Below are 26,137 nucleotides of genomic sequence, written 5' to 3' on the forward strand. Positions count from 1 at the left end.
TTCTAGAAGCATCTTGCTAGTACACAGTTTTGCTTTTTCTTTTTCTTTTTGAGTGAGCCCCATGGCAGGGGGGTATTTCCATGGCGTCTTTCCTCTTCCTTATTTGTTTGTTAGTTCATTCACTCATCCATTTTTAGATAAAAGCTCAGGAGTCCTGGAGGACCTGGCTTCCGCGCACACAGTGGGAAGAATGGGAAGGCTGTGTTTGAATCTGCCCCACTAATGGTGATTGTCTGCATTCCTTGGCTGGGGAGTTACAGATTTGGGGAGATTAAAACACATTCCAGCATTCTACCCATATAATAAACAATGAGAACATGCCTTTTCTTGCCGCAAGAATCTAGAGAAGCAGAAGATGGCCACTCTGGAGGCACAGAAGCGGCCGCTCATGTTGGCAGCACTGAACGGACTCTCTGTTGCCCGGGTCTCGGGGCGGGAAGACAGTCGAGCCGATGCCACCCGAGTTCCCATGGATGAGAGGGTAAGCAGTGGGCTTGTCCAGTGTGTGATTCATTCTCTGTGATCTTGGGGTTCCAGAGCTCTCTCCTTGCCCAAACATGCCAGTCCTGAGGTTTGTTTGATGAATTAATTCCCCAGTTTGAGATTAGCAAGACCCGGTGTGTACATTGTATTAAATTGATGCTTTCCAGCATCTCAGGTTTCTTCGTCGAGTTGACGCACTGATGCCTGCCTAACGGGACCTGCCCCTAGCAAGCCACATGGCCTTGGTCCAGTCACTCCATTTCTTTGGGCCTGTTTTGTTGGTTTTTTTGCAAAACAAAGAAGTTCAGCCATTGCTATAACTCTTAGCCTCTATGAATTTTGTGAACCAGTACCCTTTCTTAGGGAGTGATGATCTTACCCTGATATTCATAGAATTCTTTTAATAGACCATCCCCCTATTTGGCTGTAAAACGTGGCTGATTTATCATTGTTAGGATAATGCATTGTGAGAACTTTGGTTTTAAAAAGCAGGAAGAAGCTGCATGTTAGTGTTTTAGAGGTGAAGAGACGTGTTCCTTTAGTTCCTGAAATTACTCTCTGGTTAAGAAACACGTGTAAATTTAATAGAGTGCTAGTAACATTCCCGTTTCGGATTTCTGCCAGTATACATGAAGTATTAGAAAGGCCCAGTGATGGGTGTTAGGGAGGGCACGGATTGCATGGAGCACTAGGTGTCAGATGCAAGCAACGAGTCATGGGCCACTCCATCAAACACTGAAACACTAATGACGTAGTGTGTGGTGACTAACATAACAACAACAACAAAAAAAACAAAAAGGTTTAAAGGCAGAAGGGACTTTAGAGGAATTATTTAATCCAATGAATACCATGTGTTTGTAATGAGTAGTTTGGCCATGGGAAAAATAAGACAGGATCTCATTCTTTAGAACTAGGGAGCTATGGATCAGTATCATCTTAAACTGATCAAAAACAAAAACAAAAAAAAGAAAACAAAACACTGGAAGTGTAGAAAAGGATGTTTGGGTAATTGAGAAGAACAGTCTTCTTATCCCTGGGACTTTAAACAGGTGTTAATAACAAAAACACTGATTTTGAATTTGGGTTCTTGCCTGCCTTACTGACCGCTTCTGTTTCAAGCGTGAGTGAGAAGGAGATTGGTTATTGGGCCAGAGACACTAGCACTATGTGAACAAGGAGACCAGATAATTCAGCATTCATTGTACCCCCGAAAGTACCGGTTAACACCATCACTGTAAAATATTTCAAGGACTCTGACCCGATGGAGGTTTTGAACAAGGTAATCGGGAGAGCTGAAGATTGATTTCTGTTGCAGTTCAGAACCCTGAAGAAAAAGCTGGAGGAGGGGATGGTGTTCACAGAATACGAGCAGATTCCCAAGAAGAAGGCCAACGGCATCTTCAGCACGGCCGCGCTGCCGGAGAACGCCGAGCGAAGCCGCATCCGCGAAGTGGTCCCCTATGAGGACAACAGAGTGGAGCTGGTCCCCACCAAAGAGAACAACACGGGTTACATCAACGCCTCCCACATCAAGGTGAGGCGGGCAGCGGGGTGCGGGGGGCTTGTGGAAGATTGCGGGGCTCGAGGCAAAAATGCAGGGAGGGGAAAAAAATCGGGCTCCGACTGAGCATCTTGGCTGGTCCCCAGCCCCCGAGGGAGCGGTTGTGAACTCCGTGCGGCTTAGTCAACCGGACGGGCATGTCGGTCACCGCGGAGAGAAGGGAGCCTCGCGGCCTCCGGGAGAACCTCGGGTCGGCCCGCTCGCCGCGGGGGAACTCGCCTCCTCGGCGTGAGTTACAGGCCTCCCGGCGCGCGCGCGGGAAGCTCGGGGTGTCCTCTTCGGCTCGGGATTCGCACACGGTGGAGACTTTGGAAGTCGCAGGCGTCGTGTTTGTCCTGTCAGGGACGTCTTTAGGGGGTTCGGGAGCCGCGGAAACGGACCGGTTCTCCCCGGTGCTGTTACGGGTCGTGCGCTTGTCCCGCCGAAGTCCGGGAGGGGGGCGCCGTGTTCCAAGAGCGGACCCTGGAGCGCAGGCCCGGAAGGGGCCGGGGGTGATGCGGGTCTTGCAAGGTTGGCGGCGTTCGTCAGCGCCGGAATATCCTCCATTCTTTGTTAGTATCTCACATACTTCAGATCCTCACGTCTCAGTATTTCACCAGCTTTAAAAGCAGCATCGCCCGACCCCAGCTAGAATTTAGAGCTCTAAATGCGTGGCCCTATGGTTCAATGTTTCCTACGTGGCTTACCTTCCTCAGTCTTCCCAGTAACAGAACGTGGTTGCTTGGAATGTCGCTGCAGGCTCTGACCTCCGAAGTGGGAGAATTTATTCATATACTAATAGTACAGCAGGATGTTTTTAAATCATACACAGTTCATGCTAATAGTCGTGTATGATCATAAACTCAGAAATCTGTTTCTGGCCTTGTTGGACGTTATTTCCTTTCCTCGTTGGACTTTCCAACTGTAGCTGAATTTTTGGTAGGTTCCTCCGAGTCTCTAAAATACAGCCATCACTATATTAAGAAAAACACTATATAAAAAAAATTTGAAAATAAATAAAATAAAATGCAGCCAGATGTCTGGTGCCTGTGTCCATTACAATAGTTGTAGGACAGAATAGGAAAAGAACACTGTGGTTGCATGTAGGGGTTTTGTACACAGAGCACAGATAACCACGTGTATATTTTTAAGTATCAGAAAGTACTGTGCAAAAATACGAAGCGGTTACTCTGTGGATCATACGGGGTATTTTAGTTTTAAGTTTTGAGAGTGAGAACTCAAACGATACAAAATGGACCCCAGGAAACTTGAGTAAACTGACGCTGTCAGTCAGCTTCCTGGGCTTAATTTAGATTAGGAAATAATAGCCAAAGTCATGAATCAGACAAAGATACAAATCGCAGAAACGCTCCTTGGTAGAGTATCTTCGGACTCGGACACAGCTATACCGTGCTGTCTTCTTCTTTTGGCCAAATGTCCTTCATCGTTTTCCATCTGCGCTCTGGAAAAGCTGTCAGTCTGCATCAGCTTCACCCACCGGGTATTGTTAACAGAAGCTTCCCTTTCCTCTGTATTCTCCAAGGCCTGCATTTCATCCTGTGGATCCGGGTTAGACATGGGTGCGTTTAATAGACCCGTAGAGCTTGTAAGAACTTGTCCTTGTGTTTTTCGAATAGAGCTGTAGATCTTGCCAATGTTTGCTCCCTGGGTTCCAAGCAGCTATTAACGTAGAGCCGAGATTGATTTGCTCCAGAGGTAGAATCATGACATCTGTGAAATCTACCTCAGTAGCATTGGTTGTTGTGTTTTTGATGCGGTTTCTAATGCCCTCCTGTCAATACTTGGAACTTGCTGATAGGCCCCAGGCAGCCGCATACTCTGGAAGTATTTATGGTTCCTATATGTTGGGTGCCAGAGAGGCTAATGTTTAAAATCACAATTCCACAGATAAACGAAACTCCTCGCCAGCCAGCCAATATATGAATGTTATCTCCCACCAGTACTTGGAAAATGGATTTTGCTTGCCAGCTTTGACCTAAACGTGTCTTGTGTAATGAGACAATAACAGACATTGTTTTTGTTGGAATCCAGTTAGTATATAGTTTCATAAAATAAATGAGGGAAAAAAGTTTCAAACAATGATCACTTCGTGCTCCAAGAACTATCTAGAGATTTGTACTGGTGGACGTCTAAGGAGGCCCGACTTTGCACAGGAATGTAAAGGAACACAGAAAGAATGCCGCCAAAGGGCACGATTTCACCCTGACAGCACGACCTTCAACACCTCGGGCACAATTTACTCCTGATTCTCTGCCACTAATACTTATTAGTGCCACTAATACTTATTAGCTCAAGGTCACCCTGAGCTGCATGGGGGTAGTACTTCTATTATCCAAAATCATCTCATGACTCTGAGTTCGTTTGGATACTGTGGTACCGCACGAGCGAGGGGTCAACACTGCAGTAGCATGCATGGTTGCTAGAGGTGTGTTCGTCACACCTGTGCGCACACGGGGTCTCGGGAACAGCGGAGCGTGACGATACAGTTCATAGCAGGTCTTCGGTACAAAGACCTCACTTCCATAGGGGTGATAGTCCATGGTACACTTTTTTAATTGTGCAAAAGGATGGTTGGAGAGTACTGTGCCTCCAACGGGGGGACACCGTATAATAGTGGGGATGTGAGATCAATTTCGTGATCAGGACCACTTTGAGGTTGTGTGTGTGTATGTGTGTTTTAAATGAAACAGACTAGACTAGAGAGGAGGAAAGAATAGAAATAATCAGTACATTGTGCGTACTAAGCACAAGTACTATTTCTGTAACAAATTCTATTGGGTTATACACACCCATAGGGTCATGCAATTTATGCGTGTGTGTGTGTGTGTGTGTGTGTGTGTAACACTCACTGGTTTGTATATACTATAAATTATAGACCAAAAAAAAAAGTATTTTAATAGGCTTGAATGACAAAATGTATTTTCATTTGAGAATGCATCACCAGACTTTTCGATAATATCACTAACCCATTTGGCCTAAATTATTATCCACGGTTTTCAGGTAGAGACAGATGGACCCATGGTCAGCAGGTGATGCTGTTCTGGATTTGGGGTTCATTCACCCTTGCTTTCCTTGGTTTCCAGGTGGTGGTTGGTGGGGCAGAATGGCACTACATAGCCACTCAGGGGCCCCTGCCACACACGTGTCACGACTTCTGGCAGATGGTGTGGGAGCAGGGAGCGAACGTGATTGCCATGGTCACTGCGGAAGAGGTAAGGGCACTGGGGTACAGCTATCTGTCCCCGGGGGCGGTGGGGGGGGCGGGAGATCGGCTCTGCATCTGGTGACCTCGCTGTCGCATCCTGCTTCCTCAACCACCATTTCTCTGCAAATGCTTTTTCTCTCTGGCACGCATTTCTTTTCTCTCCTCCCACATAGATTTGTTTTATTTCCCAAAGATAATTTATTGCCGTATCCCATTTTCATCCAGCTTATTAGCGCTTTTCCTTAGACTGCCATAAACTAGAATCCATCAAACAAACAAATAAGAACCGAACTTCAGTTCAGCCAGCTCACTTTTGTGTGCCAAACAGAGAGATCATCGCTCCCCTGGAATTTGAGGGAGAACTTGGGGCTGCTGTGGGTAGATCGGCCCATATTCCCAACCTCAGGCATGGCCAATCCCAACGCTTTTGTGCTTAGCAGCTGAAGAGAGACCAGAAACTGTTGTTCCTGTAGAGGTCTCTCTCTTCTTTGGGGAGAGGGAAAAAAAAAATCGTTTCCATTCTTTGCCAAGTCAAGCGTAGTTTTCCTGTTGAAATTAGAGAACTCTGCGCGGCGTTCTAAAAACTGGTGCACGCCGCTGGTCAACCGAGCAGTTTGCTCGGACTTTGCTGCCTTTAAGGGAAGAAGTTTTATATTTCTTCTCTTGTCACGTTCTCAGTTTTTTAATTTTAACCACTTTCTGTTCTTCCTTTCATGAAATTTTAACTTCCATTTTGAAGTTATTTAGGGGACCAGCTAGCTTCATCTGTCTTTCACCAGTACCTATGGTAAGGAGTACCCACTTCCTGGTGCCTGGGTGGCTCAGTTGGTTAAGCAACTTCCTTCAGCTCAGGTCATGATCCTGGAGTTTCGGGATCAAGTCCCAAATCGGGCTCCCTGCTTGGCCAGGAGTCTGCTTCTCCCTCCGACCTCTTCCCTGTCATGCTCTCTCTCTTTCTGTCTCTCTCTCAAATAAGTAAAATCTTTAAAAAAAAAAAAAAAGGAAAAGGAATACCCCTTTCTTACAAATTTTTAAAGGGTGGGGAGCAGTGAACTGAAAACAAAACTCACATTTCCTTCATGGACTGTTCTGAGTAGTTGCTTCCCAGAACAACCCCTTAAGGTAGCGGTGAAAGTCAGTTCAAGCCCTTTAAAACCTGTAGTGCTTCTGTCGGCTGACTTGAGACCTTCCCACGAAGAGTAAATTCTCTGTAAGATGTGTAGAATCGTTTTTTTGTCTTACGAAATCGCACTACCGGAAGGGATTCATTCAACTCCAAACAGTGTGTCATCTGTGCTGACCGGGGGCCTGGTGGCCGACTAGAGAGCTGTGATCCCTGTCCCCAGGGAACTCCCGTCTTGGTGGGAAGGACCAGACACAATGAACAAATAAAGGAAACTCAGGGGGGTCCCGGCCACAAAGGAAGCAGAACGGAGGATAGCATCGAGAGTGGTCTGCACGGTCAGATGTGCGGCCGTGGGCCCTGCAGGGAGGTTGCAGTTGAGCTGAAACCTGGGTGTCCAGAAGGGGCTGGTCTGACAGGCGTGAAGCCTGGTGGTCTGTGTGGCAGCCAGAGGCTTACGGTCTCTTGGAATTTGTCATCCGCTTGGACACTCAGGAGTGACGGAAGTTAAGGGAGGTTTTACTGACCTCCCTTGGTCAGTAAAAAGAGGCAGGTGTCCTTCAAACGTAAGACTCCGTTTGAGCAGATGAATTGGGACAGGAGCCTTTGTAGCCCCCCATGGGTGTAAGCAGGGGGCCATCGGGGCTCCTCAGAAGAGCAGCTCCGGCTCCCACGCTCAGTGCCTCCTCTGCCTCCTCCCGCTTCCTGCTCGGGGTTTCCTTCCAGGTCACCATCTGATCCAATCCCCACTACAGACACTTAACCGTGCAAACCGCAGAAACAGAGATCCCATGCTGTTCCTGCCGTTGGCCCTCTCCACTGGCTCTTCTCCCTCACGGTCAACTGCAGCACAGTTGTCCGTCTTCTGAGTATCTCTGTGTTGGAACTACCGCTGCGAAGGTCTTGGTGTCAGTGCCTGGGATCTCCCCTGTGATGGAGACTGCCCGGTGCCCTGCGTTAGTGACCTAGAAGCTGCTCGCGTTTCATCTGTCCTCAGAGTTTAAGAAGAAGGGGATAAGAGCTTCCCCTGACTGTATTTCTGGTTTTGCTTTTGTGTCTGATTCAGGAAGGTGGACGAACCAAGAGCCACCGATACTGGCCCAAACTGGGTTCCAAGCACAGCTCGGCCACCTATGGCAAGTTCAAGGTCACCACAAAGTTCCGAACAGATTCCGGTTGCTATGCAACCACAGGCTTGAAGGTCAAGCACCTTTTGTCTGGGCAGGAAAGGACGGTGTGGCATTTGCAGTATACGGACTGGCCAGATCACGGCTGCCCAGAGGACGTCCAAGGATTTTTATGTAAGTTTTTTCTTCCCAGTCAGAATTTTACCAACTGCATCTATGGTCTGATAGTTGGAAGTGAAATGGAAAGAGATGTTTTCTCTTAAGTGGCAAACGTATTGATCATTGAAGTGCATGTCCCTCCGTATGGTATGAAAGAGAAGAATAATACATGTCATCTGTCACAGTCCCCTTACCTTTTATCCAAATAAGCTGAAACTGCGGCAAACTAGTTCATTCCATCTTGATGGAGGCGTTTAGGTACTCAGTAATAAACCTGACAGATGTCACATGTCTGAGCCTTGAAAATATTATGCTAAGTAGCAGAAACCAGACACAAGAGGACAGACATTGTATGACTGCATTTTAATGAAGTATCCAGAATAGAAAACTTCACAGAGGTAGAAAGGGTAGATGTTACCAGGGACCAGGGGAAAGGGGAAATAGGGAATAGGAAGTTATTGCTTGAAACAAAATTTCTGTTTGGGGCAATGAAAACGTTCTAGGAATGGGTCCCGGTGATAGTTATACAATCCTGTGAAAAACACTTATTTTTTAATTTTTCATGGGGATTTGCATCTCATAAGCCCTGCATTTCCCTTCCTTACAACAAAAATCTCAATGAGTACTTTTCCGGTTACCCCTGATTAAGATACTGGGAATTACTGAAATCGAATTGTTGTTTTTGAAACTATCATTTTTTAATTTTTCAATATATCTTTTGATAGTATGGTTTTCTCAGAAGCTCGTTGACCTAAAATATACTCGGTATTTTATTTGAAAAGCTGAGTGTGTGCCCACTGCATTTCAGGCTGTGGATCAGGCTCTTAGAATCGGGGAACCATTTCTGTTTGGAAGGCACTGGCAGTCTCATGAGAAAGGGAGGCCAGTGAGGACAGTCCAGGAGTGAGATCTGACGCTGGTAATGGCTACAGTGCTCCCCCTTCCTTTTCCGAAGTCTCACTTAACTGTCCTGCACTTGTGGGGACACCCCATTCCTTGCTCACCTAGTGTGGCCTCGGGCTCTTGGCAGATTTATTACCTGTGTGTTGTTGACTTTCCAGCGGACAGAAGACGACTATAGGAACATCATCTAGATGTTGCATAACGTCAAACCCTTGATTTTATTTTGATACTCACTTAGAACCTGCGGTATGCGCCGAGGAGAATGGAGGGGGAGAACAGGTCTTCAAGAACCTAAAAGGAACATTTCACAAGTTCCAGCGGGAAACTGCTGATGCATACCTGTTCCCTGCTGCGGGTACTTGCTTTCCCACTGGGGCAGTGATGGTGGGATTGAGGGGGCGTCACTGACAGACCACGGAAGGGGGATGGGAATCAAAGGACTGAGAGCAAGATCTAGAGAGGGTTAGTGCCTCAACTGAGGTCAGTTATCTGTAGCTCAAAACATTCATAAGGAGGGCAGGGACCTTTGTAGAACTTTCTTTCCTCCTAACAGTGCTCTTTTTTTTTTTTTCTGGTAAGCCTTTGCTTACCAGGCCTTTGACTTACCAGAATTATCTCCAAGATGCAGGAAAGGAAACAATAAAAGTAGATCAGTTTGATGACTAGCAAATAGCTCTGACAGAAGTTTGAGTCTATAAGGTGATGAAAATTATAGTCTGATCTTTTCAATCCAAACCAAGGAGGGCCCATCTAAATTACTGAAAAACAGAGAAAATATTTTTTTTCAAAGATTTATTTATTTATTATTTTAGAGAGAGAGTGGGGGGTGGGGGTGGGAAGGGGCAGAGGGAGGGACAGAAGGAGAGAGAATCTCAAGCAGGCTCCCTGTCGAGCACAGAGCCTGATGCGGGGCTCGATCTCAGCACCCTGAGATCATGACCTGAGCCAAAACCAAGACGCAGACGCGTAACAGACTGAGCCACCCAGGCACTGCCTATAGAGAATATTTTTAAACAATGTAAATTTATTGACGCTTCTAAGAAACTCAGTGTGCTGGGGGGCCGAGGAGCGGGGTCTTCGAAATCTTGGCTCTTCTGGGTTTTTAGGAATTTTAAAAAGATTCTTGCCTGTGTTTAAATTCCACTCCCTGGAGACAGGGGCTTAGGGCACATGGCTTCCAGCCTGGAGAAGTCTTCGCTGAGTTTCAGCTTATGGAACTTGATTCACGTGACTGCTAGAGAGCGCATCCGTTTTAATCCAGTTTCTCTGTGTTTTATGAAATTCCATGTAGTGGTAGCATCAGCTTTATGGGCCAGTATTCCTTTCTCTTCTCTTCTTAAACCTAGCATGAGAGGAAGACCTCTCTTGTGTGCGGGAACATTGCCTTTTCTGTCCGAGAGTGCACGGTCACTGAATTTCTCAGCCCTCTCACAGAAAAACTGAGAATTCCATGCACCCTGTGTAGCTCACGTTGGTCCCGGGTAGTAACTGCTGTGTCTGGTCATCTCAGAGTTTGCCTTCCCTCTGTTCTCTTTTGTCTGAGCTCATTGTACGTTACCGGTGGTGGTGATGATGGTAATCGTTGACTTTGGTAAACTACTTCAGCTAACTTTGTAATTGCATTAATGTCAGAAAGGCAAGTAGGAGTTCATAGTAATTGTATGTAAACAGATGCTTCTAAGTCACTAGACGGGTTTGGGCTCCCTTTTTGTTCTCTCCAGCAATTTGAGCGCTTCCCCAGTCTTGTCTACAACCGCATCATGGGGATGAGATTTTCCGGGTATCAAGAACATTTCGGTCAGTTTGTCCCCTGAGCTAGCTACTATAGAATCTCTATTTCTAATGGACTTCTCCCGTTTCTTGGACTGAGGATTACGTTTTGTAGAATTTTCCCTTTTTTCATGCCCATGAACAGGAAAAGTTGGTAAGGCTTGTATGGCTCTAACTTGTCATTCGTGCCCAACTGAAATAGGGAACAGACCCCGGCGCAGCCCTGCCAAGCCAGGCAGATGTCAGGAGGGACGCGGAGGTGACGGGACCCGTATATATATATATACACACACACACACACACACACACACACACACACACCCACCCCCCCCCCTCCAGACGGGGGAGGACTCCTCTTCAGCTACTGACATAACCCCGTGGAATCTGAGCTGTAAAGCAGGACCCCTTGCTCCCCCCCCATCTATTTTTACATCCAAAAACGAAGTCAAGCCTCAGTTGACATTCAGTCATTCCGTGAGGGGAAGGAGGAAGGGGCAGATGGACGCTCTTCCCACCAGAAATTGGCTCTGACAGGCGGGCGTTTCAAGGGGACCTCGCTGGTGTTCTGATCCCAGTCTGTTAATAGTAGGAATTGCTGTAAGTAATGTCGAGAATCATCTGCTTGGGGGACTTTGGGATTTGCAGAGGGGAAAACAGAATTTAATTTTTAAAAAAGAACTATTTAATTTAAAGAACAAATTCTCCCGTGGACTAATTGACTCCCAGCTGGTCCTTTCTGGATCCAGGACTGTACTGCGGGTACCAGCCAAATAATTAGTGTCTTGTAAGAATTGTAAATTATTGTCACTTGAAAAAAAAAAAGAGAGAAAACGAAAAATATTCACCTTCCTTCTTTTTATCCCCTCCCCCCCTTACTGGTATGCAAAGCCAGGTAGGACTTTGGTGACTGGATCTGTATTTTGTCTTGCAGCCTACCTGGAGGAGATCCAGTCGGTCCGTCGCCACACCAACAGCATGCTGGAAGGCCCCAGGAGCCTGCACCCCCCCATCGTGGTCCACTGCAGCGCGGGGGTGGGCCGGACCGGCGTGGTCATTCTTTCTGAGCTGATGATCAACTGCCTGGAGCATAATGAAGTGAGTCATTGGAGGCTTTCCTGAATACTCCACCTTGGGGACAAATGTACTCTGCCCCCAGACCTTCCCCCGGGCCCTTTGCATTTCCAGGGCTTCATTTCCCGTCTTGTGACAAGACTTTTCCAGATCCAGGATTCCTAGTTGGCCTCTGACATTTACAGCCTTTCCCTTGCTTGGTGTAGACTCGAAGATAACACAGAAGAAAGAGATGAAAGTGTGAGATAGGAAACATTGAGAAAGCCTGATGTGCCTGGTGTCGGCTTCCAGAAGGCTGTGTGGTGTTTTGCAGCCGGTCTGGTTCTATCGTGGGTCACCTTCCACGGTGGGTTATCTGGTCACAGGTCATCTAGTGCAACTTGCATTTCCGGGGTGTGTTTCAGCCAGAATACTCTGCAGAAAAAATGTGTTTACTGGATGACGGGGAGGTTGTGGGCCCTCTAGACAGGCCCTGGGGTAGCACACAGACATGGTCTGCCCCCGCAACGGTGCACGCCTAGCTCTTCTCCCCCCAGAGGTGGGCTGTGCTGAGCTGGTACCCACGCGGTGTGTGGCCTCTCCTGCAGCTCGAGGCCAGGGACTGGTACGGAGGGGCTTCTGATTTCACGGAGGTGAGATCAGATCAAATCCAAGGCTTCGGAACCATTCTTCTGCTTGGATCAAATCCAAGGCTTCGGAACCCGTTTTTCACCTGGGTCTTTGGGGGTTTTAAGTGGCTTTCACTTATTTTGTTAATGCTCCTAGTTGGGGTCTCAGAGCAGCCGTGTAGAGGAGCTGGGCACCTGTCCTGTTTTACAGACGAGGAAGCTCAGGTCCAGAAGCAATTTAGGGACTTGTCCAGTGCTAAGGTGAAAATGAGGTCTTCTAGTTCCTGGTCCCTAGTTCTTTCCTGTCTTCACTCTGCCGGCAGATGCCATGTGCCATCGGTTCTTGTTCCATTCCCAAATTATACAGGGGCACCTGACTGGCTCAGTCGGGTAAGTGTCTGCTTGGGCTCACGTCGTGGTTCCAGGGTCCTGGGATCGAGCCCTCTGTCGGGCTCCTTGCTCAGCGGGGAGCCTGCTTCTTGCTCTCCTCCCCACTCATGGTCTCTTTCACTCTCTCACAAATAAATAAATGAAATATTTAAAAAATAATAATAAATTATATAGCTTGGAGAATCCAAGGAAGCTTTTGAAGTGGTTCCTCAGTTGTTAAATTAGGGAATGTGACAATGCATGTTCTGTGAAAAAACTGATATATGGATTTCCTCGGCAGTATCAGTCATTTGAAAATCAGATTAAATATTGCCCCACGAAATTTGTTATACTGAAACTTCCAGAAAAATGATAAATACGCAAGTTCAAATATGTTCAAAGGATTTTAAAACTCTGCCTGTATAAAGTTCATTTTGGAAATTTTGAATCCATATGTATGAATGTACTGCTGAAAAGTAGAGAATCCGTGGGGTGTGTGGGTGGCTCAGTCAGTTGGGTGTCCCAACTCTTTGTTTTGGCTCAGGTCATGATCTCTGCATCATAGAATCAAGCTCCATGCTCAGCGGGGAGTCTGCTCCTCTCTCTCTCTCTCTCTCCTTCTGCCCCACAATGCTCTCATGTGCTCTCTCTCTAAAATAAGTAAATCTTAAAAAAAAAAAAAAAAGGAAAATTGGGCTTATGCCAAAAGTGGACTACTTTTAAAAACATTCTGTTGATGAGTGAAATGCCCATTGCAGAATTTTGTCATCTTCTGTGAGTTTTTATCCTTTTTTCTCACATCATGAGATTTCTTGATTACTTGCTCCTCTGTCACTTCTAGAAGTCTCCAGAAGGGTCTAGTAAACTGAACAGCTTGCCATTGAGTCCCAAAGCGACTCGGTGCTAGGGAGATGGAAAAAGATGAAGTAGAAGTGTAGTGTATATGGCGTGAGTATATCCAAGCTCCACTGGAGACACAGTGGACTCCAGAGGAGGAGGAAAGCCTCATCATCATCCCCTCCCCTAGCTATCTTACCACTCCCTTGTGTCACTGTCTTCCCCACAGTCCCCCTCTGTCTACCATTCCCTGTGAACTCTTCCTCTACTCCCCACTGCTCCTTTTGTCCATCTTGTCTGACATGGAACGTGGTTCTGTTCTGAACTCTTTGGAGACCCACCGAAAGCTGAGCCTTAGTCATGTGATGACTCATTGGCCCCCAGATGTTACTGACCCAATAGGACATAAAGCACAGGTCCGAGCCAGTGTGGTGCTGAGTGAGGATTCAGCCATTAGGGCCTCGCACGGACTTGGTGAGGGCTCGGGGTGATTAAATTCTCTACAGTGTGTCCAAACATAGTGGATTTCCTCAATGCCCAGTTGCACGCCAGAACATTCTTTGCTGGAACATGGTCAGTCCAAAAAGGACTTCTGTTCCCATTGATATTCAAAGATAGCAAGATGACTCATACTGTTCCCTTCCCTTCCCCTAGCACAAATACAGCCCGTCTTATCTGTCCCGTTTCCCATCCCTGCCATCGGTGGATGGTTAGGGAGAGACTAGTTCTCTGCTTTGTTCTGCTTCAGGCCTGGCTAGTCAGAGCCAAACCCTTGTTTCAAAAGAAGAGTGGAGCGTATTTAGCTCTTTTGTTTGTTTTTTAAGCGAAGATTTTGACAAATAAATATAAAATTGCCCGTCCCGTTTTTCTCTTCTCTAAACTTCCCTGCCTTCCGTCCATGGCTTCTGGATTTAGTGTACTTTATATTTAGTCTGTAATCCATACAGTGTTAGTTTTGTCAGCGAAATGCCTTTTCTTCTGCCTGGAATAAAGATGCTTTTTACAGTCAGGGAGCTGTGACATGGCGAGGGGAGGGAACGGTCCGAGGCTGCTCTGACAAGTGTCTTCGTGGCCCACCGCTTTGAGTCACTGAATGTTAGCTTGACATTTTAACGCTTATACTTTTTTTTTCTCCCCCTAAAAAGCACTAGTTTTATGGTTTGCAGTCCTCTACCTTGTCCCCCCGGGATTTAGCGCTCTGCCCTAGATCAGCTCCTAATAAAAGGTTAGGTTTTCAGTACCCAAATAATGAGCTGTCTTCTCTGGCTGCTTTTCTGAATAAGTTATCCCTTCCTCATGGAGTAGAGAGGAGAAAATGCCTTCTAGACAAAACTGAGCACACAGCAACTGTGGCATGATTCCTTGGAGTTAGGGACAGTGGACAGCGGAGACTCTGGGAGTGAATCTTCAGGGCAACCAGGACTCTCGTTGATTATGGGGGCACTTTCTGTGTCTTGTCTCGCAGCTGTCCCTTACCAACAAGCTGTCTTTAGAGCTGAGTCTTACAGGCTATTGAGATGGTAATGACCATGATGGTGGATGGAGCTGGAGAAGGTGGCGGCGGCTGAGGGGCATAGGTGTGATGACGGCGGTGCAGATGGGTGCAGGAGGTGGCGGAGGTGGGAGGGGTGATGACAACAGTGACCATGACAGTGTCAGAGTAACAACCACCAGCCTATATCGAACGTGCCCCCACCATTCTGGGAGCCTTACAACTCAAGTAGCCTTTACAGTAACCCTATAAGAGAGGGCCTGGTAATGCCCTGTGGGACAGAGATTCCGAGGCACAAGTAGATGAGGGGACATGTCCCTGTCCCACAGCTAGGTAGTGTGAAGGCCGGGGTTTGGCAGATGAAGCCTGACCCGACCCCGTGCTCTTAACTGGTGTGTGACCCTGCCTCCCCATCAAGACCTTGATGGGAATGGGGGAGTAGCAGCTTAATCTTTCCTTACGTCTTCAGCGCCCAGCTCAGTAACGCTCACCAAGCAGTGTGTGCTGGCGTAGGCTCACCACTGGGTGCCCATGGGTTGTACCTCGCGCCGTCGGTTACTTTGGAGTATCTTGTGGACAAAGACCCACGAGTTCGAAGCTTACGGCGTAGGCTGAGGTTTCGACTAACAGTTTGAGGATTCACGTGCCTTTTTCTCTTCTTACTGAGGACTTGCCTCTGTCCCTTTTAAATCTGCGGTGCGCATTACGTGTTTTTGGGGAAGAGAGACCAAGAAGGCTGGCATGTGCTGTATCTTAGCTGTACGAAGTTCGGAAGTGGCTGAAGTGGCTTGTAAAAGTCAAGTAAGAAAAGACCTACAGCTGGGGGTGCGTTGCCTTGCCTCCTGCAGTGGCTCGGCGCTTGCAGAGCTCATGGGGCTGGTGTCGCCCCGGGGAGGAGCTCCCAGAGTAGGGGCCCTGGGCTGCGGCCATGCTGCTTTGCGGACTCCGTGAGACTTCTGCCCTGGCTGGTCCAGGAGGATGGAAAGGGCTCGACTGAGCCTCTGGTCTGTGTTAATTCCCTTCTGTTGAAGCTGGTTCTGTATTCCCGAAGAACTGACACACGGGCAATCTCATTTAATATAGAAGATATTTTTAGTGAAAGGTTTTCACTCTAATTATGGCTGTTGTGATGAGCACCGGGTGTCGGATGGGAAGTGTTGGATTTCTGTATTGTACACCTGCAACTAACATTACACTATATGTCGACTAACTGGAATTTAAATAAAAACTTAAAAAAAAGGCAAAAGCTGAGAAGCAGCCTAGTTATCCTGGAGAAGACCCCAAACACGGAATTGATAGAATTTCTGAAAATGGGTGTGAGGCGTAGAGACAAAAAGAGAAGGACCAACTGAAAAAAAAAAAAAAATCAACCACCCAATCAACATGACTGTGTTCAGAGACTGTAACTTGATGTTTTCAGGGTTTACCCATATATTATCTCACTTGGTAATGACCACGATTCCGTGAGGTGGCAGGATCAGAATGATTTTGCTCAACTTGTTAATATTAATGATGACGGTTGTCTTTATGAAGAACTCAGTGTGTGCCAGACACTGTACCAGATGCCGTATGTGCACGTCACTGCTGGGTCCCGTCGGGCGGGGACGACCGGTCACCGCTGTTCTGGCTGACGAAGTGTTGCTAACCCGGGCACAGCCACGCTGTCATCAGAGGAAAGCATCGGTATATTTCTTGTACAAATAAGAAACTAAGACCCAGAGAGGTCTCGAATCCTGCCACTGAGTCCTGCCGGAGTGAGGGAGTACCATCCGGTATGAGCGACTGCAGCCTCTGGGTTTTCTCGAACCGTCGTCTGATGCATGTTTCGCATCTCACACCAGTGCCGGTGGCACGTGACAACCAGTTTCTGCAGGTGCTGGTAGAAGGTTTTTGAGTGGGCAACCCTAGAGGGGCCAGGCCCTTGGCTTTCGCATGTACCTGGAGATGGGCAGCGAGCCAAAGCTTCCCGGAGGAGGGGAATGAGGAGGGACCCAAGGGCGGCTTCTCATCTCAGGATGTGGACTTGTTCTCTTTTCTTGCAGAAGGTGGACGTGCCTGTGATGCTGCGGCTGCTCAGGGAGCAGAGGATGTTCATGATCCAGACCATCGCCCAGTACAAGTTTGTCTACCAAGTGCTCGTCCAGTTCCTCCAAAACTCCAGACTCATTTAACCCCCCGACCCAGCTCCTGCAAGAGGACCCGGCTCCGTCGTGCAGACGGAGAGGCACCCCCAGACAGCATCTCCCCCTGAGGGGTGTGGATGGCCAGAGCAGGCAGGTCATGGGCTCCCTGAGGACAGGAGCCGAGAGCATTCACAAACATCATAGATTATTTTATATGAGATAATTTATTTTTTTCCCCTTTGGGATAACTTTTGTGAATCATTGTAATTCAGTTTTCACAATAATATAGTACCTTTCATTTGAACCGTATTTTGACTGATCTGCATTGTAAATATGTCAGTAGGAAGGGCTGTCTGGTAGGTCATCTGGAGGACAGAGGCATGAAGGGAAGACATCTCTAGTGAAGTTGCGGCCAGATTAGTAACTGACCCTGAAATTCATCAGCCTGATCTTCACATCCAAATCCAACATGGCAAGAAAATTAATTTGTTCTAAAATAAAAAGAGGCCAAGGCCCTTCCCTGAAGGGAAAAAACAACAGCAACAAAAAAACCCCCACTATTCTCTTATATTTGGGGGCTCATGAGCCTTGATGGCCAGTGGCTTCCCTTCTTCCTTTCTGCCCTCATGCTCAGCAGCTCAAGTTAAAGACGGGAACAGCCATCATCCAGGCTGAGCGAGGAGCTCTGTACTGTACGTTTCTCAGCTCTCCCTTCCATTGGAGTCCGGAGCCTGTGCTCCCTGCCAGGGAAGCACCCTCCACCACTACTGCTCCCTGTTTGCTCGGCGGGCCCCAGTCCGGTGGTCTTTGAGGCTCTGGGCCAGGCCATCTGTGCAGCTAGGCCTCCTGCCTGATTGAGAGCAGATAATGGACCCGAGTGGGAAGAGAAAGGAGACGGGTAGGCTCTTGATATCATTTTTTTATTTAAATAGGCTTTGTGTGCTGGACAGAGGCGTGAAGGTCGAGGTGCTGGGTATATTCTGTCTTTCCATTAGTCACCAAGTCATTGGAAATGCTGTACAGGGAACAGTTGGACAAGCTGATTGATGGGGGCTGTTTGGCACTCGGGTGGCGGGGCCCCGGCCAAGAAGTGCACTGGGAGGCCCGTCCCAGCTGTGTGGCTCTCGCTGCAGGCTTTGGCCTGCAGGAGCAGCGCTAACTAAGCCCACTCGGGACCCTGTCCTCCACCTTTTGGCCACTGGATGCAAGGTGCAGGGATCTGTCTCACACGAAGCCCTTTACCGCTTCCCTGTTCTCCATGCTCTCCCCTCTCTGGGCACTTCACGGCTCGCCTCTGTGTGTCTCCTCCTGAGCCTGCCCTGGTCATTGTCCTGAATTTCTTAGGTCAGTACGTGGCAAATCATGCCGCACCTTTTCCCTCTAGCTGGATTTTAGGACTTCGCTTCTCTCCTGTCTTAGTTCTTTCTTGAATGCAACTTTCAAACCGTGGCTTTGTTCCTAGAATTGGCATTTGTGGGTGTCCCCTTACATAAGCTTTCCTCTGCTGCCGCCTTTTTGTTTTGTTTTTCCTGAGCTGAACATGTCCAAAAAGAATGGCATCAGGTCAGCCAGGAAGAGTGAGCCCGTGTGACCTCCGGTTACCCATGGCCCCGGAGGGTGTGGAAGGGGATTCCTGATAAACGGCTTTGGAGCGGAAGTCTGCTCCGTTTCACACCGGGCCAGGGGCTGTGGCCGTGTTCTCTCACTTAGACTCAGAGTACCTGGTGATGAAGGGCCTCCTCTCTTCTACTCCAAAGTCTGAAGCATCAGTCAAAGAGGGTAACTTCAACTAAGCTCTCGAGATTCTAAAATTTACGTGCGCATTCTAGAAAAGAAAACCATGAGTATGCCCTACACTTTCAATGGCACAGAGCCCATCACCCTCACCAGGAGACACCTGGAGCTTGGATCATCGACAGGCAGAGAGGTATCTGTTTCCTTTCCTTGGACACTTTTCCATCTTCAGGATAGTCTGCCGTTTGGGATGTTTTCACAGTTGGTCTGCAGCTCCTGGCTTCTCGGATGATCGTCAGTATTCCTGTTCCGTCTCTTCGGCCCCAGCGCGGGCACTGTGAGATCGAGTCTCACGTGGGCAGCATGTAGAGCCGCTGTTCTTTGAGCTCATCACACCTGCTCTTCCTTTCAACCCGCCCGCGTTGTCACTTTGTGCTGCGGGAGTCGTCGTTAATGCACACAACGCAGGGAACGGGGTAGGTTTCTGTCCAGTCGCCTCGCCAAAGTTTCTGTCGAAACCCAAAGGAAACCACTTAAAAGTTACTCCACATATTTCATTTTTAAAAACAAATGTTTTTGGTTCTGTCGCACATTCTGCATTCATTTTCCCCATCTCCAGCAAATGCCAGCACAGCTCCTGTGAAATTAGCAGCAGGCAGCGAAAGTCCTTCTAGTGGCATCTGCATAATAATTGCACAGAGATGCTTTCTATCTGGGAAGCAAGCCAAGGAATAAACCTTGAAGCAAAGTGTATTAAATTAGTTATCTAGTTAGAGCTTTTGGACGGAGTTCCTGATGATGGATCGAGTCTGAAGCTGGAGCTGTCTATTTTTTTCTGTTTGGATTTGAAGAGAGAAAATTAAAAAGGAGGAGGGGGGGAGATACCATCTTGCAGCAAAGCCATTCACCACTTGGGGGCCTCTGGTTTTTAAGTTTTCCAGTTGAAGTGTTTCGGTTTTGTGACCCGCACTCATTTGGGCACAGGGAGCCCGCATTTGTCCTTGTTTGCCGTGGTCCCTGGATGGCAGGGGCTGAGTTTGATGTCTTCATCCTTGAGCGGAGCTTAGCTGAGCCTACTGGTTCCCTTGGGCTCTGAGGAGACACCACTTTTCATAGGATTTACGTTTAACACACCTCTTTCCTTGGCTCGGAGGTAAGAGCGGATTTGGCCGCATTCAAGAGCGATGCCAAAAGTTGATTTCTTTACAGGAGAGGAAAGAGGAATGAGCTCCTCTTCACAGTGAGTGGGCAGCAGCAAGACTGGGAAAGGGGAAAACCACTCACCATGGAATATTTTGAGCACTGTGCTTCCAAGGAGCTTAAATGGAGAGAATTTTACTTTTATAAACTTTATGATCTTAGATTTAGATTAAGAAGAGGAACGATGATTTATCTATGATTTGATTTTTCTTGTGATTTACATCTCATTGCTTGTCTTAGAGACTCACGTGGCTGTCTCCGGCCCCTTCTTCCATCAGCCTGGTCGGAGGGGCCCTGTGGGCCCAGCCGAAAGGGTTCCTGTGGGACCTGACCACCGGCTTTCCCAATACTCTCTTATCCTTGTCTACTCTTAGCTTTTGAGGTTCAGTTTTGGACTCCAGGGCGTGCAGGAGGTCAGCATTATTACCAGCTGCCTACTTCTCTCATCTTTTCAGCTTAATTACAGGTTGACCACAGGAAATTGCCAGTAGCTGGACCATTTTTTGTTACAGTGACAGAAAACTCACAGGAATCTATACAACATTTTTCTTCCCCGATACAGTAAGGTCCCAGCACACCGTATGTCATTTCTCCGCACAAGTGCAAAGGAACAGGAAAGCACGTGAAATGGGCAGCTTGGCCTTGCCGTGGTGAGCTTTGCCCTCGGTGCACAGGTCTCGTCCTGGGGCTGGGAAGTCGCTCTTCGCAGAGATGTTAGGACACCTAGATGTTAGAATGTTCTCATAGGCAGCGTTGGCCATCAGGCACATCACTGGGGGGTTTTCGGCTGCCCTCCTTTGACACACGATCTGTGTTAGCCCAGGGTCACAGCACGTGGCGTGTGGGCCTGAAGGTGTCCGCAGCCAGAAAGGAGAGTGTGCTTTCGAATCTCATTCCCCTTCTGGCGATGTGTCTGATGGTGAAAGCAGGTATAACTATTGACTTTCTTTCTGGGGAGATGTGTCCACCATTTCGAGATGAGGGGAGTGCCAGGGAGCTGAGACACAAGGGACAGGACTGGGTCAGACCCACGTGACTGTTACTCTGTTCCTCCTCCTTCCTCCATTTTGGCAAAGGCTCTTGGGGGTCCTAGAGGAGGAAATTTCCAGAAGTACCAAGTAATCACTGTTGGGGTCCTTAGGTGGCCCTGTGTGGGCAATTCCGCTTCCTCCCGTTTTACCAAAGACTCTTCTGCTGTCCTGTTTTGCTTTATTCCTCTTATTTTATCAGCTCTATTCCTATGATTTTTCCGGCTTTTAGTGTTTTCTTTTTTGTGAACAAATTAGCCACTCAGCTACTTTTTCTACCGCTTCCAGGAGAAATTCGGGTTTTCCATGGACACTGCACAAGTTTCCCAGTGGCCTACAGCATTCTGGATGACAAATTACTTGCCCCTGTAGGATGGAAATCGTCTTAGTTGGCCCTCTAGGGTGGAAATCTCTAAGATGTTAAATTACATTTGAAACTTCTCTTGGATGCTGTGCAAGAAAACAGAATGGTTGGTTCTTGTCTCTACCTCGGCTCCCCAGACATCTGGGGGCAAAAGACCTTAGTGATGCCTTCTTTGAAAGTAACAGCAATGTGCCTGGGAGAGATGTGAGGGTACAGCCCATCAAATCTGCCCATCCAAAGGTGTTGCCCCAAAAGTCACTGTTATTCATAGGATCCCATAAAACGCCACGGCCAGCTTGTCTACTATGTAACCCTTTTCCTGCCTGTGCTCACGTTCTGCGTTTGGGTGATAAACTCAGGTGGCTGAGCGTTTGTGTTCTGCCTACCTTTCTTATCTCTGAGCTGAATAGGACTGCATCTTCTGCAAGGTCAGACGAAAAGTGTTCCCTATGGATATGTCCTTGAGCCTGGCATATGGAGTGTCTGGCCTCCATCGACTGCATGAGACCGGACAGCTTGTTGCTGGGGGCAGTGACGTGGGAGGGCGTGCATCAGTTCCTACTGTGCAGGGTTTAAACATAAGTTCAGGGACCTTTTGTGACAAGGCAGGAGGGCGAGAGCTGGCGTGCGGCCTGGCCGTGACGAGCATCTGCATCAAAAGTCCGTTTCTTCTGTGGTGCTCGGGCCATAAGCTTGCCCAGGCAAGTTATAAACGGGAAGAGGAAGAGGGAGGGCATCTCAGAGCAGCCCTGAAGTTGCTATCCAAAAAAATGTTCTGGTTCACAAATAATTTTCTGAACTCTGGAACATCTCCTGCTTTCTGCTTCCTTCTCTGAGTGGCCGAAGGGATGGAAAGCGTGTGGTGGCGGCCCGAGGAAAGACGGGGCTGCGGGCTTGGGGTCTGTTTCACCCTTGCTCGCGGTTTCAAACAGCCCTTGCCTCTGTGGAGCTCGCTGAAGGTCAGGGGTTCGGCTGTGTGCCTGGGGGTGCCATCGCCCCTCGCCTGCTGGCAGCTTTGCCTTTCTGTGCGGCCTCATTAGTGGAGGAGGGTCCTGCCTCCCCAGCCCCCGGTGTCCACAGCCACAGCCCCGGCACGTCACCATCATCTCCTGCCCTCCGGGGACAGTCGCCGACCTTGTTCCCGTTGGTAGCGTATCGTGTTTATGATCAGGGCACAAAAATGGGGAGGAGGTCAGTACAGCAACGGAAGTGGCTCCTTGTCTCACTGGGGGGCATGGGCAGGGCTGGTTTGTGACATCGTCTTCATTCCAAGAGCACCTCGCTTGCTTAGGGCTCTGCTGACCTCTCCTTTGGCTTTATGGGTCCACTCTCACTTGGCTTTCCTTTCCCTACCCTTTTGGCACAAACCCTACAAAATAGTTCAGTCTTGTAGAGAATCACTCTCTTAAGCTGCTCTAAAAATACGTAATTAGGAAATCTAAATTTAAGTTTTAAAAGCTTACTAAGTTTGAAGGAACAAGATCTGGCAAATGGAAAGAACCAGAACGGATGAAAAATGGGTGCCCAGGTGGCTCAGTCGGTTAGACCTGTCTGCCTTTGGGTCAGATCATGATCCCAGGGACCTGGGATTGAGCCCCAAGTTAGGTTCCCTGCTCAGCGGGGAGCCTGCTTCTCCGTCCGCCCCTCACCCCACTCATGCTCTCCCTCTGGCTCTTTCTCAAATAAAATCTTTAGAAAATTGTCATCAACCGAGAAGTTGTGTTGGTGGTAGACACTGTCACTCCTCGGTACCAGGGGGGAGGATGGATTTGATCATCAGTCTTGTCTGGAACAAGGATTGTAGCAGTGGTACTTCCTGTGTCTTTCGAGGTGAACTTCATGCATTCCCAGGGGCTGCATTTGGCAGTGACGTGTGTGGTCAGATTCATTTGTGTCTGGCTGCCTCCCCGGACCCTCGCTCCATGGGGCATGGCCTCTTCACCGGGAGGGGCCGATGTGGCGCAGCCGGGAAAGGGCAGGGCGTGCCAGAAGCCAGACCCGTTGTTTGGTGATCAGTTCCCCGCTGTCTGCGGAGGGGCCGCTCTGTGCCCTGTCCTGTTGTTTCTCCCCAGCCTTGTCTTCCCAGGAAACCCAGCTGCCTTCTCACCGGACCGCAGGTTTCCAGGAGAAAGCTGAAAGGAGGGGGTAGGGGGCTTTTTGTGCCTTGGTGGTGGTGGAGGTAGAACCATTTTGCTAAAATCTCAGGAATCCCGTTTGGAGTCAGGGTAGCTCTCAGCGCAGGGGAGCCTGGCACCCTCCGTGTTCCTCAGGGCCCCCTCCCCAACCCCCCAACTACAGTGTTAGCCAGTAACTCCCTGAAGCAGGGCCTGGCAGCTGGCTTTCAGAGCCTTTTTTTTTTTTTCCAGCGTGAACCCTGTAAAACGTCACTGCTACTTCCCTTAACTATACTTTCTTGCCAGTTTGGATCTTAAAAATCTATTAACCACATACCCTTTCAAAAGTAAAGTTACTCTTCATCAGAGATGATTTCCTGTCTGTCCTGTGTTCCTTCATATCGTCAGCTGCCAGGCTTGAGGATTCTTAAATGGGAAAAACGAAAACAGTTTACATATGCAGATGACTATTTAAACACATAACCTTGTATTATTCATGTTACATCAAACACCAGGCCAATGCAGTTTGTTCCACTGGACTTCTTGTTCTGTTACTTAACTCAGTATTTTGACGCTTTCCTTGTCTGTGTTTTATAAGATGTTGTGAATTGTATCGTTCAAAACAATTGGCATTTCATAGGTTTCCTTTTGAAACCATGTGCGGACAACTCCCCAGCTTAGACATCAGTTTTTTCTGAAGGCCTAGAAGCCTTCGGGACTTCTAGGGGTGGGTCAGCCCATCGGGGCTGGCTGCTATGAGCTGACCTGGAAATGCAACCGTCTAGGATTGCTGGTGCTGGGAGCACGCATTCCAGGCCGGGACTGGGGATCCCGACACCACCTGTCTTCTCCCCTCGGTGGCCACTGGCTACCTTGCAAGATACGAGTCCAGTCTCTCTACGACAAACGGGCTGTAAGGGGAGAGGGGGCGTGAAAAAAGTTATAGGACATTCCCTAAGTCAGGGAGTGATTTATTAATATTCGTGACAACTTTCATTTGGTATAGTTTCTCTCTCAATTTAATAATATTGAAAGCCTTAAACTATGCATGCTATTCTATGTGCTTTTTTATATCAGTAAATAAGCTTATGCTTGCCAGTTTTGTACACAATTATGAGGTGTGTAAAACTGACTTTTGACAGTATTTTTTGCACTGTTATCTATTTTTATAAAGTCTTTCGATAGTGGTCCTAGTTGGATATTGTTTGTTCTCATGACCCTTGTCTTTACTGTAAAATGTTTCATATGTGCCTTTACAAATGTGAGATCTTTATTCTAACTTTTTTTGTAAAAGATATCTATCGACTTCCATATGCAATAAACTTTTTTTCTCCAGAGAAAATAGTTGAATCTTCTCTCTTCTGCGTCATACATGTTTGCATTAGATGAAAGCCCCTACATCCTTTACATTTAGGACTGTTTTCATAGGCAAAAGTACCTGGTAAAATCTGCTTTTTCACTGTTTTAAAACCTGTTTATCTCTACCCACTTTTCATTCCTGTATAACTCAATCATACTGAAGAATTCGTGTGAAATTTCCAAAGTTGTCAGTTATTTTTAAAAAAAGCACCTGCCCAGGGTGATCACTTGGAATGACGAATCCACAGAAAGGGATTTTTCCCCCCAGCGCCGTGATAACCCTGATCAAGCACCAAGTCCCCTCCCCCAGCTGTCACTTCCTCAGACCCCAGACTGTCCACATGGAAACGGCAGGCCCCCGGCCACTCTGGGACACCCATATTCTTAGTTTGTCCTCCAACAGCTCCTGTCTAGGTTTTTTTTTTGTTTTTTTTTTAAAGATTTTATTTATTTATTTGACAGAGAGAGATCACAAGCAGGCAGAGAGGTAGTCAGAGAGAGTGAGAGGGAAGCAGGCTCCCTGCTGAGCAGAGAGCCCGATGCAGGACTCGATCCCAGGACCCTGAGACCATGACCCGAGCCGAAGGCAGCGGCTTAAACCACTGAGCCACCCAGGCGCCCCTCCTGTCTAGGTTTTAAAAAGCCTGCCCTGCCCACATTTTTACCCCGTCAACTGCCGGAGACATCCACGGTGAAGCCCTGGTGAGGACGGTGGCCACTAGGTGTCCTTTGAGGAGAAACAGGACAATACACTCACTTCTGTGTTAACCCATTTTCCCTCGTCACTCCCCAAGGAGCTCACGGAGGCCGCAGCGTGTTTCAGGCCATGTATGTGAGAATACGTGAGCCACTCTGGGTGTCATCTCCAAAACACAGAAATAGTTCTGTGTGTACGCTGATGGGGGCCACACGGCAACGAATAGTTCTTGAAAGAAAAACTCCATAACGTTAAAAAAAAAATGATGGTAGACAAAGTGCTGGTGGAAATGGAGGGAAGCAGGATGAAAAGAGGAACATACACTAGTTGTTTTCTCTTTCATGGACTGAGCACACGGACTCAGTTTATTTTCTTTGGATAACAACAGAAAGAGCCTTATCGTATAATTTTGAGATCAACAGCTCTACTGGTGGTTCCTGTTTTATCTCCAGACTGTTAGCAGAGCTGAGGAAGGAAACTTTTTAAGAAAGAAGAAAACCCAGAGAGGAAAAGATAAGTGTAAGGAAAACATTCACAGACATGCAATGAAATGACAAAAGCGGGGTCAAATATGACGATTTTGTTCTTGATAAAAACGAATGGGAAAGCGTTATCTGACTTGCCAGTTAAGCCTGATGGAAGAAAAGAGCTCATTCGTAACAGCTGTGGAAAACACAGAATCTAGGAATGAAGATCCGTGGGTAGGACCTATATAAACAAAGCCTGACCGTTTTGAGGCAAAACAGACAAACTGATAAACTCACCACTTTCCTGGATAGACAGACTCACGTTCCGGAGAAGTCCGCGTCT

The 26,137-nt window shown here is 47.9% G+C and overlaps 1 protein-coding gene across 3 annotated transcripts in view; it reads left to right on the forward strand.

The window, feature by feature from the left end:
- PTPN14 (protein tyrosine phosphatase non-receptor type 14) overlaps nucleotides 1-24,617 on the forward strand; it is a 177,373-nt gene extending 152,756 nt beyond the window's left edge. For all 3 annotated transcript variants that reach the window (XM_045982491.1, XM_045982492.1, XM_045982493.1), the window contains exons 14-19: nucleotides 338-481; nucleotides 1,799-2,017; nucleotides 5,128-5,256; nucleotides 7,439-7,673; nucleotides 11,263-11,426; nucleotides 16,751-24,617. In XM_045982491.1, coding sequence (XP_045838447.1) covers nucleotides 338-481; nucleotides 1,799-2,017; nucleotides 5,128-5,256; nucleotides 7,439-7,673; nucleotides 11,263-11,426; nucleotides 16,751-16,879 — 1,020 coding nt within the window. In that variant the 3' untranslated portion in view covers nucleotides 16,880-24,617. The remainder of the gene's footprint in view (nucleotides 1-337; nucleotides 482-1,798; nucleotides 2,018-5,127; nucleotides 5,257-7,438; nucleotides 7,674-11,262; nucleotides 11,427-16,750) is intronic.
- Nucleotides 24,618-26,137: the final 1,520 nt, after the last annotated feature.

The sequence above is a fragment of the Meles meles genome, chromosome 17, assembly GCF_922984935.1.
Source record: "Meles meles chromosome 17, mMelMel3.1 paternal haplotype, whole genome shotgun sequence".
NCBI classification, from domain to species: domain Eukaryota; kingdom Metazoa; phylum Chordata; class Mammalia; order Carnivora; family Mustelidae; genus Meles; species Meles meles.